Consider the following 14804-nt stretch of genomic DNA (forward strand, 5'->3'; position numbering starts at 1 on the left):
GCTTCCCGCCCTGCTTCTCATGGGCTCCCGATGCCCCCTCATCACCGCCCACCGCCTGCACCAGCTCTCCGGGCCTCCTGGACCCCCAGACCGCAGCGGTCCAGCTTGACCCCTGCCGTCCCCTGGGGCTGCCTCCCCGGCCCAGCAGACAGGACTGGTGTGCTGGGAGGCGGGCTCCAGGTGAGCCACCGTCTCCCCGCCCCCATCCGCGTCTGGAGCCAACAGAGGGACCACAGTGGGGCTGGGAGGGACCACAGTGGGGCTGGGAGGGACCGGGGCTCCCGCAGAGACCTGGAGAACAAGGGTTCAGGGTCCCTGCAAGCTCCGCCTTCTCAGGCTCCGTCCCGCGCCCGGAGCCCACCTGTGGCAACGTCCCGAGTCCGGCCCCTGCGCCGGGGCGGTCACTCCCCCAGCTTCCTCGCTGCCCAGCTACCCAGGGGGTGACACTCGGGCCCCGCCGGGCGTCCACCGGGCAGCGCCCCCTCCCCGCCCCGCTGCAGGCCGGCTCCGCGGATGCCTGGGAGGAGAGGGGGCTGCCCCGGCACCGCTGGGCCCTGGGGGCCCCTGGCTGGGTCCAGTGAGTCCCGCACGGCCCCAGCCCTGCCTGGCCTGGGCCCCCAGGTGTTGGCCGCCCGAAGCACGTCGCCTTCGCCACCGCCCGCCCGCCACGCTCCGCCGCAGCCTCGGCTCCAGCCGCCCCGTAGCCCCGCAGCACCGCCCCTGCCCCCGCCTCTCCGACGCCTGCGATCGGGGGCGAATCCCGGGATGAGCGGGTCCTCGCTCTAATCTCGGGACCCTCTCGTCGGAGCCAGGCCCGAGCCCCGCGGAGAGGAGAGCAGTGCCACCAAAGGCGGGGGAGAGGGTGGCACAGGCGGAGGGGTTGGGGGGTAGCCGACCTAGGGGCAGACGGGGGGGACGGGAAGGACCGGAGGGGGAGCTCCCAGGCGCCGCACACTAACTTTGCCACCCGGATGGGACCGTCCGCGGGGTGAGGAAGGACCCTGAGGGGCTAGGAAGGGGCGCGCAGGCTGGGGCGACTTTCTGGGCCCAGGACCACCACCTGGGGGTTTTCTGCCCCCCATTCTTACCTCTGCACCCCGAGTCCTCTCCAACCCTGCCCAACTCGGGACAGGTCCCCGAATAACACACCCCTCCCCATCCGCACCCCAAACCCCAACGCCATCCGTTTCCCCAGCCCAGCCCCACTGGTCATCACCAGGGGTTGAAGCTCGAACCGCCCCCTCTGCCACCTGGACTTGAACGCTCGCAGGAACCGACCTCGCCCACCTCCACCCGGCGCCCCCCTGGGGAAAAAACCAACCAGGAGGGAACTTTACCGAAAGGGTCTCAGGGTGACCAGGCATCTTCTGACCATTATCTTCCCATCGGGATTGACGGTGATCATTGTTCAAACTTGTTGGTGCGAGCTGCCGCGGGCGAGGCCGGACGCACCGTCCTGGGCCCAGCTCTCCCCGCGTCCGGGCCACGAATCCTCTGCGGGCCGAAGCCGCGTCCAAGCGAAGCTGGGGGCGCGCGGCCCGGTGGCCTCGCTGCTCAGGCCTGGGAGGGCAGCGGAGGGAGCGGCGCGGCTGCCGGAGGGCGGTGAGGGCGCCCGGCCGGGCCGTCTCTGCGTCTCCGCCCTCCCCGCTTCACATCTTGGGGACCGGGAGGCGGCGCGCCCCCAGACCGCCGGCCGCGCGTCTGCCTGCTCGGGCTCGCTCGCTGGGCGGGACGGTGCCGCGGCGCGCAGACGGGCTCCCCGCGGCGGGCGCCCTCATCCCCGGCCCCGCGCCCTCGGTGCCGGCTAAAGGCGGCCCCGGGCCCGCGCCCCTGTCCCCAGCGCCTCCGGGCCGCGCCGATCCTCGGCCCCGAGCCGCGCCGCGCCCATAGCTCTCGACGAGGGCAACCCGCGCCCGCCGCGCGCTCTCCCGCCAGCTCGCTCCGCCGCCCGCGCTCTGGTGTCCGGCGTCCGGCCCCGCGCGGCGCTACGCCCGGAGGCGCCGCATTGTTTCTCGGAGGAGGCGGCCGAGCGGCGCTGGGGCGGCCCGGGAGCGGCAGCTGCCCTTCCAAGGCGCGCCGGCGCCACCTCGTGGCCGCAGCCCCGCTGTGCGCCCTGCCCGGGGCCGTGCGGGGCTGGGACGCCGAGGACCAGCTTCGGGGACGGGCGGGCGGGGGCCCCTGCTCCTTCCCCTGAGCCAAGCAGCTTCCCAGCGCGCCACCAGCCCCGAAGGCCGACAGCTGCTTTGGCTCCCGCAGAGCACAGAAGAGATGCGCACCCAGCGAAGGCCCTTCTCTTCTGTCAGGTGCCTCTATGGACTTCCTCACCAGCCGCTTCCTACGATTTCACTTGGCAACACACGCCCATCTTCTGCCCCTCCCTGGTCAGAAACTCCCGTGGCTCCTCTTTGCTTACTGATCTGAGTATAAACTCGGCCTGTGGTGCTGGGGCCCGCTCACAGAGCCAGGCGCAGGGGCGTACTGAGTTCTAGCCCCAAATCCTCCACTAGCCAGTGGGCGATCAAGTGTGCACGTCTCAGAGTCTCCACTATGAAATGATAGTGACCAGAAGCTCACCAAGGCCCCTTGCAACCCTAAAGCATGTAGGATCTCATGTCGTCTCTTAGCATCTGGGCGTCCTCCCCTCCCCCTCCTCGCACTTCCTGGCTTTGGAGATGTGTTTGTGGTTGAGACTCCTGGGAGCTCGCAGAGCCAGCCTGAAGAAAGCTCTCCAGCTTCAAAAGAACTTCCCGAGGTCATATCTGACCACCCCATCCTGGGAAGTGCCCAAAGCCTAAGTCATGTGTCAAATGACTCTGAGGGTCTTCCCAGCTCAGGCTACGATGCTGCAGCCTGGCTTATGCGAGAAGACTTTATTTTCCTCCAGCTGGGCCTGGTCCCCTCTAATCCCCCATATGCAGGCCCCTTGCTGCCTGCCCTGCCCACCTCCCGGCCCCCTTCCTGGGCCATTACTCACTGGCCGTGACTCACATTCTCTGCTTTTCCTGCTCCATCAAAATTTACCGATCCTGAGTTCCATTACCTCACTGCCTTGCTCTCTGCTAATGTGAAAATGGGTGATAAATTGGTGTTAGCAGATATAATGTGTTACACGGGCTAGGTAACAAATTTGCATTGAACAAGGACATGCTGACCGTGCCTTTGTGCAGAAGAGTGATGAATGGTGGTGGGAAATTTGGGCATCGTGGCAGGCTGGCTAAGGACATGTTGGAGGGCAGAGGTCTCTGCCAGGCCTCTAAATCACACCTCATGCCTGGGTGCCTACATCTGCCGCAAACCCTGGCAATAAGCCATATCTACACTAAGGAATGAAATGGTCCTTCTGATTGGGTGTCTCTCTTTTAATTGGGGGTTCTTCTCATTAGGTAGGCTCAGAGTGTGCCCAGAATTGGTGGGTTCTTGGCCTCACTGACTTAAAGAATGAAGCCGCAGATCCTCGTGGTGAGTGTTACAGCTCTTAAGGTGGCACATCTGGAGTTTGTTCTTTCTGATGTTCGGATGTGTTTGAGTTTTTTCCTTCTGGTGGGTTTGTGGTCTCACTGGCTCAGGAGTGAAGCTGCAGACCTTCCCAGTGAGTGTTACAGTTCTTATGGCAGCACGTCTGGAGTTCTTCCTTCCTCCCGGTGGGCTCGTGGTCTCGCTGGCTCAGGAATGAAGCTGCAGACCTTCACGGTGAGTGTTACAGCTCATAAAAGCAGTGTGGACCCAAACAGTGAGCAGTAGCAAGATTTATTGCAAAATGTGAAAGAACAAAGCTTCCACAGTGTGGAAAGAGACCTGAGTGGGTTGCTACTGCTGGCTCGGGCAACCTGCTTTTATTCTCTTATCTGGCCCCACCCACGTCCTGCTGATTGGTAGAGCCAAGTGGTCTGTTCTGACAGGGCACTGATTGGTGCGTTTACCATCCCTGGGCTAGACATAAAGGTTCTCCACGTCCCCATCAGATCAGTTAGATACAGAGTATCAACACAAAGACTCTCCAAGGCCCCACCAGAGCAGCTAGATGCAGAGTGTCGATCGGAGCATTCACAAACCCTGAGCTAGACACAGGGTGCTGATTGGTGTGTTCACAAACCTTGAGCTAGACACAGAGTGCCGATTGGTGTATTTACAATCCTTGAGCTAGACATAAAGGTTCTCCAAGGCCCCACCAGAGCAGCTAGATACAGAGTGTCGATTGGTGCACTCACAAACCCTGAGCTAGACACAGGGTGCTGATTGGTGTATTTACAATCCCTGAGCTAGACATAAAGGTTCTCCACATCCCCACCAGACTCAGGAGCCCAGCTGGCTTCACCCAGTGGATCCCGCACCGGGGCTGCAGGTAGAGCTGCCTGCCGGTCCCGCGCCGTGCGCTCACACTCCTGAGCCCTTGGGTGGTCGATGGGACTGGGCGCTGTGGAGCAGGGGGTGGCGCTCATGGGGGAGGCTCGGGCCGCAGAGGAGCCCATGGAAGGGGTGGGAGGCTCAGGCATGGTGGGCTGCAGGTCCCGAGCCCTGCCCTGTGGGAAGGCAGCTAAGGTCCGGTGAGAAGTCAAGTGCAGCACCGGTGGGCTGGCACTGCTGGGGGACCCAGTACACCCTCCGCAGCCGCTGGCCCGGGTGCTAAGTCCCTCATTGCCTGGGTCCGGCAGGGCCGGCATGCTGCTCCGAGTGCAGGGCCCGCCAAGCCCACGCCCACCCGGAACTCCAGCCGGCCCGCAAGCACCGGGCAGCCCTGGTTCCCGCTGGCGCCTCTCCCTCCACACCTCCCTGCAAGCTGAGGGAGCCGGCTCCCGCCTTGGCCAGCCCAGAAAGGGGCTCCCACAGTGCAGCCATGGGCTGAAGGGCTCCTCAAGTGCCACCAAAGTGGGAGCCCAGGCGAGGCGCCGAGAGCAAGCGAGGACTGTGAGGACTGCCAGCACGCTGTCACCTCTCAAGGGGGTGGCATTTATATCTGGTTGCCATTTTACACCAAAGGGGAAGCCTCTTCCTCAGTGGTGGAGATGGGGTTCCCTAGAAGGCATGGCCACCTCTGGTGTGGGTCATCTGGGGAGGTGGCCTACCCTCCACAGAAGCCAGAATTTAGAAGGTAGGGGAGGGTACTCCCCTCTTCCTCTGGGCCACACTCCCTTAGATCTGGACTTTGAGGTTGGAGCAGGAGAGCCTGTCTGCCATTTGACAGCTGGCTTGGGCCAGGGAGGGAAGGAAGCAGAGGACAGCCAGTGACTTTTTTTTTTTTTTTGAGATGGAATCTCACTCTGTTTCCCAGGCTAGAGTGCCGTGGCGCAATCTCGGTTCACTGCAAACTCGGCCTCCTGGGTTCAAGGGATTCTTCTGCCTCAGCCTCCTGTGTAGCTGGGATTACAGGCACGTGCCACGATACCTGTAATAAATGCCTGTAAAAATGCAAAATTTTTGTATTTTTAGTAGAGACAGGTTTCACCATGTTGGCCAGGCTGCTCTCAAACTCCTGACCTCAAGTGACCCGCCTGCCTCGGCCTCCCAAAGTGCTGGGATTACAGGCACAAGCCACCGTGCTAGGCCAGCCAGTGGCATTTTGCAAGCCAGATTGTCCAGCTGCCTGTTCCTTTTGAAGTCTGTCCCCTTTTTTTGGCCTCTTGTCTGCAGTAAAGTTCAGTGTAAACAGTCCTGCTTGCTCTCCACTGTGCTGTAGGCATTAGGAGAAAAACTGTGAATCCCACATCATGCAGTCTTGGATATAACCTCTTCATGCCTCAGTTTCCTCAACTATAAAGGCTCCTTATAACCTGCTTCGTAGAGCTGTTCTGAGGATTGAGCCGCTTAATGCAGGTAAGTAGCCCATTGCCAGGACCTCCTGAGCCTTTCCAGCATGGTGGTTCTCATTGTTGTTGTTACTGTCCATCAGGAACAGATGCTGTTTGTGCCCCGCCTTGGTTCCCACTGCAGTCACCTCTGCAAGCTAAGAGGCAGATTACTGAGAACACCTTCAACTCTCTGCCTGACGACTTTTCTTAATGGCTATGGGAATATGCTAGAACATAAAAGGGCAAGAAAAAAGGACCCTGGACAAAGGATCAACACCCTGGAAGCAGCCCTCAAGCAGTGGATAGACACCCCCACTCCCTCTCCCTAAGGGGGATATTCCACGGCGTGTTACCCCATGGCTCCCCCAGGTTCCCAGCAAGTTTGAGCTCCAGTCACCCATGGTGTAGCCAGCCCTGTGATGCCCCTGTGTTCACTCTCTTCCTTCCTGTCTCCTTCCACTCCCTGGTCAATGTTCCTGGGGGTCACTGTCCAAATAAACCACTTGCAGAATCCTGTTCTCAGCATCTGTTTCTGGGGGACCCACACCAAGATCCCAAGATCCTGCCTCATCAACTGGTGGTTCTCATCCCAGATTCCAGCAGAATCACCCGCAGAATTTAGCAAAATTGTCCTTATTCTGATCCAGTACCTGAGGTGCGACCTGGGCATGTTGGTGCTTTAATGCCACAGGTTATGCCGACACAGGCAAGGTGGGGAAGCACTGTTCTGGACAAATACTTGTGGCCTCCTGAGGAGGAAGGAGAGTCTCTGGAAGCAAGCCAGAGGAGAACAGGGGAGTAGGAACGGCGGCACCTGCTGCAGGGCCCGGCCAAGGACTGACAGTGGGCCAGGTGCCGTGACTCACACCTGTAATCCCAGCACTTTGGGAGGCTAAGGCAGGAGGAATGCCTAAGCCAAGAGCTTGAGACAACCAGCCTGAGCAACATAGTGAGACCCCATCTCTACCAAAAACTTTAAAATTTATCCAGGTGTGGTGTCATGCACCTGCAGTCCCAGCTACTCAGGAAGCTGAGGCAGGAGGATCACTTGAGCCCAGGAGATCGAGGCTGCAGTGAGCTATGAGCTCACCACTGCACTCCAGCCTGTGTGACAGTGTGACGCCCTGTCTCTTATAAAATAATAAATAAATAAGGACTGACATCAGGTGTACCCATTTCCAAACCCCATCCCTCTTCACTATTTCTCTCCTGAAGCTATCAACAGACCCACAACCAGCCAATGCAGGGCTAGGATGCACATTCACCCAGGTGCCCTAAATATAGCACTTCCTGGGCGGGCACGGTGGCTCATGCCTGTAATCTCAGCACTTTGGGAGGCCAAGGCGAGTGGATCACAAGGTCAGGCATTCGAGACCAGCCTGGCTAACATAGTGAAACCCTGTCTCTACTAAAAATGCAAAAAATTAGTTGGGCCTGGTCGCGGGTGACTGTAATCCCAGCTACTCAGGAGACTGAGGCAGGAGAATCGCTTGAACCTGGGAGGTGGAGGTTGCAGTGAGCTGAGATCACACCACTGCACTCTAGCCTGGGCCACAGTGCAAGACTCCGTCTCAAAAAAAAAAAAAAGCCAGGTGCGGTGGCTCACACCTATAATCTCAGCACTTTAGGAGGCCGAGGTGGGCAGATCATGAGGTCAGGAGTTCGAGACTAGCCTGACCAACGTGGTGAAACCCCATCTCTACTAATACAGTAATCTCAGCTACTCAGGAGGCTGAGGCAGGAGAATCGCTTGAACCTGGGAGGCGGAGGTTGCAGTGAGCCGAGATTGTGCCACTGCACTCCAGCCCAGGCAACGGTGCAAGACTCCGTCTCAAAACAAACCAACCAACCAACAAACAAACAAAAAAGCATTTCCAGCCCCTCTCCCTGCCCTTGGGTCCTGCTGGCCTGGCTGGAGGGGTCAGAAGAAGCCCAGTCGGCAGAATTCCCTGGCCAGGCAGTAGAGGCCTGTGTCCAAACAGGCAGAGGACTCTGGGGAAGGGATTGGGGTGCAGTGAGGTAAGTCCTGCCATCCAGAGGTCCAAACTCAAAATACTGAGAGGGTGGGCCAGGAAACAAGGGAAGGGGAGTGGGGTGTTTCCCAGGCAATCGCAACAAACCACCACAACCTGCGTGGTTTAAGGCAACTGGAATTTATTTCTTCACATTCACCGTGCTCAAGGGGAGGGGCTGGAAGTGCTATATTTAGGGCACCTGGGCGAATGTGCGTCGTGCTCTGCATGTGGCTGGCTGTGGGTCTGTTGATAGCCTCAAGAAACAGTGAAAAGGGAAGGGGTTTGGAAACAGGGACACCTGATGCCAGTCCTTGTTTATCTATTTGTTATTTTATAAGAAAGAGGGCATTGCACTGTCACACAGGCTGGAGTGAGGTGGTGCGCTCGTAGCTCACTGTAGCCTCGATCTCCTGGGCTCAAGCGATCCTCCTGCCTCAGCTTCCTGAAGACCAGAAGTCTGAAATCAAGGTGTTGATAGGGTCTGTTTCTTCCAGGCTCTGAGAGATAAACCACCCCAGGCTTTTCTCCCAGCTCCTAGTAGCCCCAGGCAGCCCTTGGCTTGTAGCTACATTACTCCAATCTCTGCCTTATCTCCATCTGGCCTTCTCTGGGCGTATCTCTGTGTGCCTGAAAATCCCTCCTCTGGTAAGGACACTACTCACTGATTTAGGACCCACCCTAATCCTACAGGACCTCATCTTAACTAGTTAAATCTGCAAAGACTCTATTTCCAATAAGGTCAGAGTCTGAGGTTCTGGGAAGACATGGATTGGGGAAGACACTGTTTAACCCATTACGGGGACCTAGTTCAAATGACCAGCGTGGCTAAAGACCGTCAAGGGCTGCAGCCCCCGAAGGGGACACGCCACCATTGTGTTTTGTGACTGTGGGCCCAGTTATTTCAAGAAAAGCCAGAAATCTGGGCTTCTCCTGTGAAGTCGCATAATTTTAAAATGTAGGCTCAGTATTTTTAGAACATTGTGCAAGACCAATAAAATCCACTGGAAGGCCTACCATCTGGGCCCCCCACGGGTGTCACTGGAGGGCAGAGCAGTGAGCCCACCAGCCCACCCACCTGGCAAGTCCAGCTTCCCTGAACTACCCCACCACCCTCAAGCCTCAGGCCAAGCTGTCCAGACACCTCCCTGCCCCAGCGAGGAAAGTCAACACTCCTAGGTGCATTCTGGGGGTGGGAAGGCTGGGCTGCTTCCTAGGGACCCCTGGACCCCCTCACTGGTCCCGCTGGAGCCTCACTGGGCATCAGAGCCTCGACTGCCACCCCTACCTTCCGAAGCCTTCAAGGTTGTTTTTAGAGCTCACAGACGGGGCCTGGGGTGAGTAGAGGGAGAAGAGAAACAAGCCGTTTACCATGTTTGAAATCCCCATTTAATGTGCTCCGACTGCAGCAGCACACAGCACATTACGAGGCAATAGGCCATTGTCCTTTGCCGGAGTGTGCAGCATTAATAATGTCATAACAGCATTTACTGACACCGCGTACAAATCAGCAACAGCGGCACTGCGCGGGGACAACTGGCCCTCACACGCCAGCCACCTCGAGTGCAGAGGCCACCAGGTGGGGAGAGCTGCTTCTCCAGTGCATATTTTATGCTTTCTGTTTCACAACATTTAGGCTAATCCTCTGATTGAAAGGCAGCATCTAGGATTCATTTTTATTTATGACAGGAGGCCATTCTACCGCACGGTTTGTGGGAGCTGCGAGCAGAGCTATTGTACTTGCCCTGTTCTGCGGGAAAGGTAACCACTGTGTCTGGGGTGTGTGTGGCCAGCCAAGCAGGCACCAACCAGACAGGCAGCCCTCCTCCTCCACATAGGCCCCATCCCAGTGCTGGAAACACAGGTGAAAGCTTTATCATGATCAGGAGGTTCCATTTACTGAGCATGTACTATATGCCAGTGATATATGCTCTGTGTCCCTACCCAAATCTCATCTGGAATTGTAATCCCCATGATCCTCAGGTGTTGAGGGAGGAACCCCGTGGGAGGTGATTGGATCCTGGAGGTGATTTTCCCCATGCTGTTTTCGAGACAGCGAGTGCGTTCTCATGAGATGTGATGGTTGTATAATGGGCTCTTCCCCTTCATTCCTCATTCTTCTCTCTCCCGCCACCTTGTGAAGAAGATGGCTGCTTCCCCTTCCGCCCTAATTGTAAGTTTCCTGAGACCTCCCCAGCCACATGGAACTGTGAATCAATTAAACTTCTTTCCTTCATGAATTACCCAGTCTCAGGTAGTATCTTTATACCAGTGTGAAAACAGAATAATACAGCCAGGAAATGAACCAGGGACTCTAAATGTGTTATCATGTTCACATCATTATTTTATTTAGATTTACAGGGGATTAAAAAAGTTAGCAGGGCAACTTTTTTTTTAATGACACTGATAGGGTTTGGATTTGTGTCCCCACTCAAATCTCATGTCAAATTGTAATCCCCACTGTTGGAGAAGGAGCCTGGTGGGAGGTGACTGGATCAGGGGGCAGATTTCCCCCTTGCTGTTCCCGTGATAGTGAGTGAGTTCTCACAAGGTCCAGTTGTTTAAAAGTGTGTAGCACCTCCCGCCACCTTCCTCTTGCTCCTACCGTGAAGCTGCGACTGCTTCCTCTTTGCCTTCCGCCTTGATTTTAAGTTTCCTGAGGCCTCCCCAGCCATCCTTCCTGTACAGTCTGTGGAATAGTGAGCCAATTAAACCTCTTTTCTTTATAAATTACTCAGTCTCCAGTGCTTCTTTATAGCAATGTGAGAACGGACTAATACAGACCCCCTTTCTTTCTGAACAGTTTCTCTGGTTAGACCACAGATCACTGCAGAAATATGGGATCAGCAGAATCAGCCCCAAAAGATGTCCCCCTCTTAATCCCCAGAACCTGTGAGAATTAGGTTGCTAATCAACTGAGTTTAAAATGCAGAGATTAGGTCAGGAGTGGTGGCTCACGCCTGTCATCCCAACACTTTGAGAGGCTTAGGTGGGTGGATCACTTGAGGTCAGGAGTTCGAGACCAGCCTGACCAACATGGAGAAACCCCGTCTCTACTAAAAATACAAAAATTAGCCAGGCATGGTGGCGCATACCTGTAATCCCAGCTACTCAGGAGACTGAGGCAGGAGAATCGCTTGAACCCGGGAGGTGGAGGTTGCAGTGAGCTGAGATCATGCCATTGCACTCCAGCCTGGGCAAGAGCAAAACTCTGTCTCAAAAAAAAAAAAAAAAAAAAAAAAACCAGAGATTATCCTAGATTATCTGGGTGGGCCTTCAACTGAACCCAGGTTCAGCTGCTTGCCACCTAAAAGCCAGACATGAGCAGTAAGGTTGGCGGGAGGAAAAGCAGGTTTATTCAGGAAGCCAGCAAAACCAGGAAGATGGTGAACTAGTGTTCAAAAGTAACAACTCGAATTTTTTAGGCTAGCCAGAGGGTTTTTGTGGGAAGGGGATATGGGGAAGAGGTGGGCGTTGGGATCTAGAGGTGACGAAGGACCACAGGCATCTGGACATCAGTGAGGGTCAGAAGAGGTTGAGAACTTATTTGTCCTTGGTCCGGTCACAGTGTGCCTGTAAACCATCAACAAAACATAGCTAGTTGTTTACAGACTTTGCCTTTAATCCCAGAGTTAGTTTCAAAAACGACATGATTGCTGTTTTGCATTTTGTCTCAGTGCTCTAAAATTATCCTAGCAGACGTGCAGGAATGAGAAAAGGCCTCTTAAACACAAATGCAAGGAGTGATGTTGGTTCTTTGCGTCTTCACTGTTACAGGCCTAATGTAACCCCAAGTGCTGGAAGTCAGAAAATGACACCCCAAAATATGGCGCTTTGACATGCTAAGTACAGTCATCCCTCAGTATCCAAGCAGGATTGGTTGCAACACCCCTGCAGGTACCAAAATCTAAGGATGCTCAATTTCCTTATGTCATATTTGCATGTTATCTGTACACACCCTCCCATACACCTTACAGCATCTCTAGATTACTTATAATACCTAACACAACATAAATGCTATGTAAATAGTTCTACATTTTTAAATTTGTATTTATTTTTGGAGACCGAGTATCGCTCTGTCGCCCAGCTCACTGCAATCTCTGCCTCCCGAGTTCAAGTGATTCTCCTGCCTCAGCTTCCCAAGTAGCTGGGATTACAGCCAGGCACCACGAGGCCTGGCTGATTTTTGTATTTTTAGTAGAGACGAGGTTTCACCATGTTGGCCAGGCTGATCTCAAACTCCTGACCTCGAGTAATCCACTCACCTCAGCCTCCCAAAGTGCTGGGATTACAGGCATGAGCTGCCATGCCTAGCCAGTATTATTTGTAAATGTTGTATTGTTATGATTGTTTTTTAATGTTTTCCATTAGCAATTGGTTGAATCTGCAGATGTGGAATGCACCGATGCAAAGGGCTGTATTTTGAACTAAAGAAGCAGCCTCAGAACCGAGGTCTCTCTGCCCTTCTCCAGTCTCCATCATGTGTCTCCATCCTTTCTTTCCCAAAGCACAGGGAGGGGCTTTCCTGAAGCTTCCCTTATCTATGGGAAGTTCCTCCAGAAGGAATGCAATTGTCTTGTGCCCAGAACCTACACTAACCAGAGGAGAGACTAATGCCTTTGTTCCCAGTGGAACTCCTGCCCTCACCCTCCATTGCTGGTCGCCACCACCCTCCAGGAGCCTGCAAGCCCCTAATTCTTTCTGTAGCTCTAAATGTTATTTAAGCTTCAACCATCTGGTCCTTCTTGGAGGCGCCTACCCTGTGTGACCCCTGTGAACATGCACCTCATAAATGTGTGTCTTTCCTCCTGCTCATCTGTCTCCTGCTGAGTGCATTTTTCAGGCTCGAATATTGAACCTCCAGGAGAGAGACAGAAGGTTCTGTCACTCCTACACAAGGATCCTTATATATAGAAGAGGGAGGCAAAACAAGAATGTCAGAGTGAGACAGCACCAGAAAGACTCCACCAGCCATTTCGCTGGCCTTGAAGGCAGAGGAAGAGGCCACAAGCCGGGGGATCCAGGCAGCCTCCAAAAGCTGGAAAAGGAAAGGAGGTAGGTTCTCCCCCAGAGCCTCCGGAAGGAACGCAGCCCGGCCAACACCTTGACTTTAGCCTCTGTGGGCCCAGAAGGATCCAAGACAGGTCTCAATCCATTTAGAAAGTTCATTTTGCCAAGGTTAAGGATGTGCTCATCATGCAGCCTCAGGAAGTCCTGACGACATGTGCCCAAGGAGGTCAGGGCACAGTGTGGTTTTATACATTTTAGGGAGACATGAGACATCAATCAGATACACTTAAAATATACACTGGATCAGTTCAGAAAGGCGGGACGACTTGAAGCAGTGGGAGGGGAGGGCTTCCAGGATATAGGTAGATTTATATTGTTTCTAGGCCCAGCGTGGTGGCTCATGCCTGTAATCCCAGCACTTTGGGAGGCCAAGGCGGGAGGATCACCTGAGGTCGGGAGTTCGAGACCAGCCTGGCCAATATGGTGAAACGCCATCCCTACTAAAAATACAAAAAATTAGCCAGGTGTGGTGGCGCATGCCTGTAATCCCAGTTACTCAGGAGGCCAAGGCAGGAGAATCTCTTGAACCCAGGAGGTGGAGGGTGCAGTGAGCCGAGATCACACCATTGCACTCCAGCCTAGACAACAGAGCGAGACTCCCTCTCAGAAAAAAATAATAATAGTAAAATAATAAATTAAGAAATAAAATGTTTCTGATTGGCAATTGGTTGAAAGAGTTATTATCAGTAGAAAGGAGTGTCTGGGTTATGGCAAGAAGTTGTAGAGACCAGGGTTTTATCATGCAGATGATACCTCCAGGTAGCAGGCTTCAGAGAGAGTAGATCATGAATGTTTCTTATCAGATGAAGTCTATGTTGATGTTCAATGTTAGTCAGCTTTTCCCGAATTCCAAAAGGGAAGAGGGCATAATGGCAAAGAGGATGGAGTCCATTCAGATGGCTGGGGGGACCTTAGAATTTTATTTATTAATTTTTGTTTTTGTTTTTTTAAGACGGAGTCTCGCTCTGTTGCCCAGGCTGGAGTGCAGTGGCGCGATCTCGGCTCACTGCAAGCTCCGCCTCCCGGGTTCACACCATTCTCCTGCCTCAGCTCCCAAGCAGCGCCGCTACCACACCCGGCTAATTTTTTTCTATTTTTAGTAGAGACGGGGTTTCACCGTGTTAGCCACGATGGTCTAGATCTCCTGACCTCGTGATCCGCCCGCCCCGGCCTCCCAAAGTGCTGAGATTACAGGCGTGAGCCACCGCACCCGGCCAGAATTTTATTTTTGATTTACACCTTCAAGAGACCATTTTTGACCTCCAACCTCCAGAACTGTAAGATGATAAATCCGTGTTGTTTTAAGCCGTGAAGCATGTGGTGAGGCAGGAGAATTGCTTGAACTCAGAAGGTAAGAGGTTGCAATAAGCCAAGATCACGCCGCTGCATTCCAGTCTGGGCAACAGAGCGAGACTCCATCTCAAAAAAAAAAAAAAAAGGAAGGAATTTATGTCTGGGTGCTGTGGCTCATGCCTGTAATCCCAGCACTTTAGGAGGCCAAGGCAGGCAGATCACCTGAGGTCAGTAGTTCGAAACCAGCCTGACCAATATAGTGAAACCCTGTCTCTACTAAAAATACAAAAATTAGCCAGGCGTGCTGGAGTGCACCTGTAGTCCCAGCTACTCAGGAGGCTGAGACAGGAGAATTGCTTGAACCAGGGAGGCAGAGGTTGCAGTTGAGTCCAGATTGCACCACTGCACTCAAGCCTGGGCAACAGAGCAAAACTCTGTCTCTGCCACAAAAAAAAAAAAAAAAAAGGAATTTCTGACACACGCTGCAACACAGACAAACCTTGAAGACATCATGGAGTGAAATAAGTCACACACAAAAAGACAAATACTATGGGATTCCACTTACATGAGGTTCCAAAATAGTCAAACTCAGGGAGACAGAAAGAATGGAGAGTTCCCAAGGGCGACAGGGAGGAGAGGATGC

At 54.4% G+C, this 14804-nt stretch overlaps 2 protein-coding genes across 9 annotated transcripts in view; both read right to left on the reverse strand.

Moving 5' to 3' along the window:
• MGAT5B (alpha-1,6-mannosylglycoprotein 6-beta-N-acetylglucosaminyltransferase B) overlaps positions 1–2046 on the reverse strand; it is an 82944-nt gene extending 80898 nt beyond the window's left edge. For 3 of the 5 annotated variants that reach the window (XM_055242121.2, XM_055242117.2, XM_055242118.2), the window contains exon 1: positions 1338–2045. In XM_055242121.2, coding sequence (XP_055098096.1) covers positions 1338–1405 — 68 coding nt within the window. In that variant the 5' untranslated portion in view covers positions 1406–2045. Of the gene's footprint in view, positions 1–1337 lie in introns of all 5 variants that reach the window. The other 2 variants (XM_055242120.2, XM_055242115.2) reach the window with 1 other exon arrangement.
• Positions 2047–5885: 3839 nt separating this feature from the next.
• MFSD11 (major facilitator superfamily domain containing 11) overlaps positions 5886–14804 on the reverse strand; it is a 134664-nt gene continuing 125745 nt past the window's right edge. The window contains exons 16-17 of one of the 4 annotated variants that reach the window (XR_008650809.2): positions 10404–10487; positions 5891–5941 (exon numbers count right to left, since the gene is read on the reverse strand). The gene's annotated coding sequence lies outside the window, so the exon portion shown is untranslated. Of the gene's footprint in view, positions 5942–10403; positions 10488–14804 lie in introns of all 4 variants that reach the window. The other 3 variants (XR_008650808.2, XR_008650811.2, XR_010115513.1) reach the window with 3 other exon arrangements.

Source organism: Symphalangus syndactylus, chromosome 14, assembly GCF_028878055.3.
Source record: "Symphalangus syndactylus isolate Jambi chromosome 14, NHGRI_mSymSyn1-v2.1_pri, whole genome shotgun sequence".
In the NCBI taxonomy this organism is placed as follows: Eukaryota; Metazoa; Chordata; class Mammalia; order Primates; family Hylobatidae; genus Symphalangus; species Symphalangus syndactylus.